This window comes from Nicotiana tabacum, chromosome 3 (genome assembly GCF_000715075.1).
Source record: "Nicotiana tabacum cultivar K326 chromosome 3, ASM71507v2, whole genome shotgun sequence".
Taxonomy (NCBI): Eukaryota; Viridiplantae; Streptophyta; class Magnoliopsida; order Solanales; family Solanaceae; genus Nicotiana; species Nicotiana tabacum.
In genome coordinates this window covers 61471171-61476628 of record NC_134082.1, presented here as the reverse complement: position 1 = coordinate 61476628, position 5458 = coordinate 61471171, and the positions used below count along the sequence as shown (strand labels likewise).

Sequence of the window (5458 nt, the reverse complement as noted above, 5' to 3'; positions counted from 1 at the left end):
GGCCATGGTGGACGGAGCACCAGGCTGCTAACTAATGGAGCAATCACTTTGGCAATGGTGGGAGACGCATTAGCCTGCTGGAACAAATCCACGGATTGGAACATATCCGTCACAAACACGGATATTATTACGTTAATATTTATTATTAACAAATAAATTTGGTCTAAAAAATTAATCAATCAATCATTTGACCAAAGCCGAAGCCGAGCGAGCGACGACAACGGCGCGAGGCTTGCCGTCTTCCTAACTCTTTAAGAGCTACATGAAGTGCATTTGTATATAAACCCACCAAACTCCTTTTCCTTTACCAATGAGGGACAATGTCTCATTAAAAGGAGAGGGAAATTTAAAATTTTACTCAAAATTTTCATTTCTCTCCATTTTTCATTCACCATCTTTTTAATACTTTTCTATATTAAAAAGAAACTCAACACATACAAACCACGAACGTAGTAATTAGAGCCTAAAACAACCCAGAGTTAAAAAATACATGATGTTCTTAGGACAAGAACCAGGCTAAGAAATCCAAGAACCTTATTGTTATCCAAACACAGAGCTGATTCAAGCTCTACTCCATCACAAAGTTGTTGGTCACTTTATTGACCAAATGTTTTCCATAGACCGCACCTTCAAATTTCTTGATCCCACCCACGTTCTGCACACACACATCCAAGGGTTCTACTTCCGCGTCAAAGTTGGGCTGTAGGAGAAATGAAACATACATCATTAGAAACTAACATAAACTCATACCATCGTTTTGTTAATTTAATTGTCAAAAGAAAAAGAAAGACTTTAACCTCATAAAAATAAGCCACACAAACACGGTATTTGCCAGAGTCGTTGATGACTCTATGGAGTGTGGACTCATATAACCCATTGAATAAAATCTGCCAATAATCAATAGAGATGAACAACTTAAGCAGAGGTGTAAAAAATGATTAAAAAGTTCAAAGTGGAAAGAAAAAAACATTCTTTAAAATATTATGAAGTTTTACCATAATCAGTGTGAGCTCCACTGAGAATTATTTGATTCCAAATAGATGAACAACGCAGAAAACCAAAAATATAACTCATTAGAAAATAGATATACCAATAACAGGGAAAAAGGAACTCGATGAACAATACCATAACTTACAATCCAATATCTTTTTTTTTTTTTTTAAAATTAACTTACCAACCAATTGTGCTCCTAGCGTTTTCTTGTCCATCTGACGATGGTGAAGGAGGGTAACCAATTGCTCTTAAGACCCAGAATGGATCTCTGCTTATTTTGCTCTCTATTTCCATACATCCCTGGTTTTATTTCTCTATAGAACTGCAATGCATCAAACATGATTTACTAAACCAAAATAGCACCAATTACTAATTATATTAACGAAGTATTTCTATAAAAGCTTTGTCAAAAGACATGCTTGTGTAAATAGAAAGTAACATCGAGAGAAGTTACATTGCAAACAGTAGAGATGTTACGTTGGACATATATAGTTGAAGAATGGTCTTTAATAGCAAAAACAAAATCCAAGAAATAATTTTAGGTGATGATGAAAGTTGACTTTGATCCAATGCCTAAGAATCAAAATCCAACTCAATAATTTTAGGTGATGGTGAAGAATAAAGAAACCCAAGAAAGCTTGAAAGCTCTTATACAACAAGTGGGACACTTAGTTTCTCTAACATATAGAACATATATAACTAATCAATATAACGTACATCAATCGATCGCTTCTTGCATATCAGGGACGCCTGTAGTTATGTTCTCATAGATTGCTTGGTAACCTCTGCATTGAAGATACATAGGCAATCATTAGTTAAGATAACACAAAGACATTGTAATAATTCAAGATATTGGGTAATGACAGGAACCAACCTGTAGCCAGTTGAGGCAGAAAGTTTAATATTCAGTTTATCTTCATAAGGTTGATCAAAGTATTTACGTGTAATTCTCCTTATCTCTTCCATGAAGGGAAGCGGGATACCATGCCCCGTCTGAAAAAAAATGAGAAACAGAGAATAGAAAGAGGTCAAATATACAAACATTTACTCACTTAAGAAAGTCCTGCAAAAAGATAGCGAACATCAATCCCTCAACAATCTACTTTCTCTAATGCAGAGAATAACGGTATAAATCGCTAAATATCCGAACATAATTTAAGACTCGAGAAAAGACAGTGACAGCACACTATTTTTCTAAATATTGCAAACTTGAACAGCAAAAGTATAGAAGTAATGTGGACGTAGGAGTAGATGATAAGCTTATCGTTTGTTAAACAAGAAAAACTGGTCTATTTTTAGTAGAATTTAGTTCTTTGTTCCATGATTAGTTCTTACGAAGGAGACACTTAACGAGCATAGGTGGCTCAAAGGTAAGGCTAGTATAGCCCCAAAAATTTCGAGGCCCCAAAAAGTGTCAATGATAAAATAGGTAATAATATTTTGACTTAGACAATTTTGAACTATGTAGAAAAAAGTGTAAAATCCATGTAAAAAAGGTTTTAAAAAAACAAAGAATGTTTAATTTTTAACATAAGAAATATTCTAGAACTTCGAATTAAACTACTCAAATCTTCGTATTAGCAAATAAAGTTTTTAGATCAAGATCCAAGGTAAGTATTGCAAATATATGGCTAACATCTTATTAACTTGAGTTAAGCTTTGATAATATAGATAATAATAATATTACTAAATGAAGCTAAAAGTCGTATATCTTGTATGAATACTATTATATAAATAAGTACAGAAGGAAAAAAGATAACATCAAAGTTTTTGCATATACTTGTATAGGTGTATAAAATTTAGATTCTTATTAAAATTCGGCTTTAGGCTACTAAATTCGTTGAGCCGCCCTATTAAAGTAAATAAGCAACATTTTCTATTTTTTTTTTTTGTAGTGAGCAAGACCAGCAATAACGTCGATAGAAAGAAATATTAGCGGGAAAAGAATAATTACCACGTAAAAAAAGCCTTCATTTTTGCATGCCTCATCTAGTTCTTTCACCACTCCAGCTATACTTTCATTTTGCGATTCATTTACTTCATCCCACTTCTGTAGAAGCGGACTTATGTCTGTTACATATGAAACACTAAAAAATAAAGTTTTACTTAACCAATGGAAACTTGTTTTAAGCAAAATTTGAATAACCATATCCTCGAAGAGAAGATAAATTGATAGCACACAACAAAAAATAAGCCCTATTACAAAGTTTTAGAATTAAAAATTAAAAGCAAAATCATGGGAACTTTAAAATAGAACTTCAAAAGTGGCTCCGAAATTCAAACCTATTAGAGGGATAGTCTTAAATTCTGTAGCCATGGTGCTGAAAAATAAAGAAGAAGTTGAGAAATGAATTTTAAACTCTAATAGAGAGACTACTCTTTGTAATGCTATGCCTAGTTGTAGGTAGCACACATATATAGAGATAAAAGAATACGACAGACATTAGGTGGGTACGCACATTTGCGAACAAACTCCCTTTTTCTTTCACTACAAGAACATGATGGGTTAAACTAAAAGGGATCGTTTGGTTCGTAGACAAAATTATTTCGGAATTATAATTCTGGGATTAATAATCACTATAATTTCGGGACTAATAATCTCCAGATTATTTATTACTAATTCTTTATTTGATTTATTGGATTAAAAATGAGATATATAATGTATAATCCAAAACATGTGTTTGATTTGATACTAGATAAACTTGAATAAATCTTTTATTTTCAATTTTAACCTTGGTAAGTGAAGTAGATACATTTGAATCATTTTTTTAAATCTAATAACTATTTTAAATTGTTACTGCATAATTTCATTAGTTTCTTACTATGCTAACCTTGGTGATTGATGAAGTTTTGGGGTGAAAATCCAAAAAGTTCATTGTCAATATGGAGTTGATGATCTTGGAACTCGAACCCTTAAATTTGGTGATGAAATTTGATTTCTCATTCCATGAAAACATTTGGGGGACCACTCTCTTTTATTGTAGCTTCAGCTGTATTTTTCTGTTTAATATATATGATATTTAGGTCAATTTTTTTTTTGTGGTAGAGCGTTTAAATAGGAATGAGTATTTGCAACTGATTGATGAAGGCTGATGGTATCTACTTGCTTTGTTCTAATCTTCGGTCTTTTGATTTGAAGTATTTAGCTCCATGACAGTGACAAAAGGCATTAATGCATTTCATAATCCAAAACATCTAAATTCCCTTTGAAGTTTTTCCTATCTATACCATATATGAAACCTTATTACCAAAAATGTTCATAATTTGTTAATTACCCGCCCAGTCTATACTTTTACTACAATTTATATACCAATCCATAATTAGGCAAATTCTGCCATTTAAAACACGCTAAAAAGAAGGCACGAAATCTGCGTTTGATTCTTTCCACATTAAATTCGAATTTTGAAACGGAAAGAGATCTCATTGCTGCATAATTCTCTCATTCACTACAATTCTAAAACAACGCAAGCTTCAGAAGCTCCAGTACTCAAATTGCTTTTACAAATTCTACAACGCAATACAAATTGTAGAATTCAAAATTGTTCTTCATCGACCTCAGTACTCAAATTGTCGAACCTATATCTGTTCTTCATCTTTTTTCTCTCAACTACATGAAATCATGTCAAAAATCCCAATAATGCTAAAATTGAATGGAAATTGGGATCACTATGGCAGATTTAAAGATTTTGAAGTTGATGCCATTGTGGTAGATGAGAATGCAAGCTACGGAATTCTGATTTCTACAATTGCAGAACAACTATCGATTGATACATCGGATAAAATTGTAGAAATAAAATATATTGTGAATGACAATTGTCCTCCAATGGAGATTAGGAATGATATGGGGGTTCGTGTGTATATGGAGACCAAAAAGGAGAATAAGAACTTAGGTTCGTATCCTTTATGTATAAGCGTAAGAGATTTCAATATGGAATTGGCAATCACCAACGATAGCACAAGTGCAGGTATGTTTAATTCGACATTACAGAGAGTTATTGTGTTAGTGTGTTATCTACAATATTACAACATTTATCTACTAATTAACTACAAAAAACAATGTACTGAAGCTCATAAAGCAATGTTGTTTTCAAAATTATCTACATAGTTACTACATTTATCTCTATGTTGCTGCAGGTTCGTCTGGATCCCTAAACTTACTTGAAATTCCATCCTCACCAGCTATAGAAGAATATCAAAGTGAAATAATAACTGAATCTACGCAAACATATATTGAAGAAGGACAAGTTTATCAGGACAAGCAAACTGTAGCTGTTGCAATGAAGAATTTTTCTGTGATGCACAAGTTCCAGTTCAGAGTAAAAAGATCTAGTCATAGAAGGTATGGATTTATTTGTGGAGAATATATCAGTAAAAGCAGTGTTTTAGTGGAGATATGTGGTTTTTATAAATTGTAGTTTAATTGTAGTTAAACTGTAGTTAATTGTAGTTTTTAACGAATTTGTGT

General features: G+C 32.4%; 1 protein-coding gene across 1 annotated transcript; it reads right to left on the bottom strand.

The window, feature by feature from the left end:
* Positions 1–1180: 1180 nt before the first annotated feature.
* On the bottom strand, positions 1181–3436 carry LOC107810702 (homoarginine-6-hydroxylase 2-ODD-C23.1-like). The gene is made up of 5 exons (XM_016635505.2): positions 3277–3436; positions 2948–3063; positions 1868–1986; positions 1713–1778; positions 1181–1313 (listed from the first exon to the last, which is right to left on the bottom strand). Exons 1-5 carry the CDS (start codon positions 3308–3310, stop codon positions 1190–1192), a joined length of 459 nt encoding a protein of 152 aa, XP_016490991.2. The 5' UTR covers positions 3311–3436; the 3' UTR covers positions 1181–1189.
* Between the last annotated feature and the right edge of the window lie 2022 nt (positions 3437–5458).

What these genes read in the sequence shown, in the direction of transcription:
- LOC107810702 (XM_016635505.2), bottom strand. Translation starts at nt 3,310, where the DNA reads ATGGCTACAGAATTTAAGACTATCCCTCTAATAG. An exon ending in ATGAAGGCTTTTTTTACGTG is followed by an intron (nt 1,987 to 2,947) that starts GTAATTATTCTT and finishes ATTTTTTTTCAG; the next exon opens with ACGGGGCATGGTATCCCGCT. An exon ending in ATGCAAGAAGCGATCGATTG is followed by an intron (nt 1,314 to 1,712) that starts ATGTACGTTATA and finishes TGCATTGCAGTT; the next exon opens with CTATAGAGAAATAAAACCAG.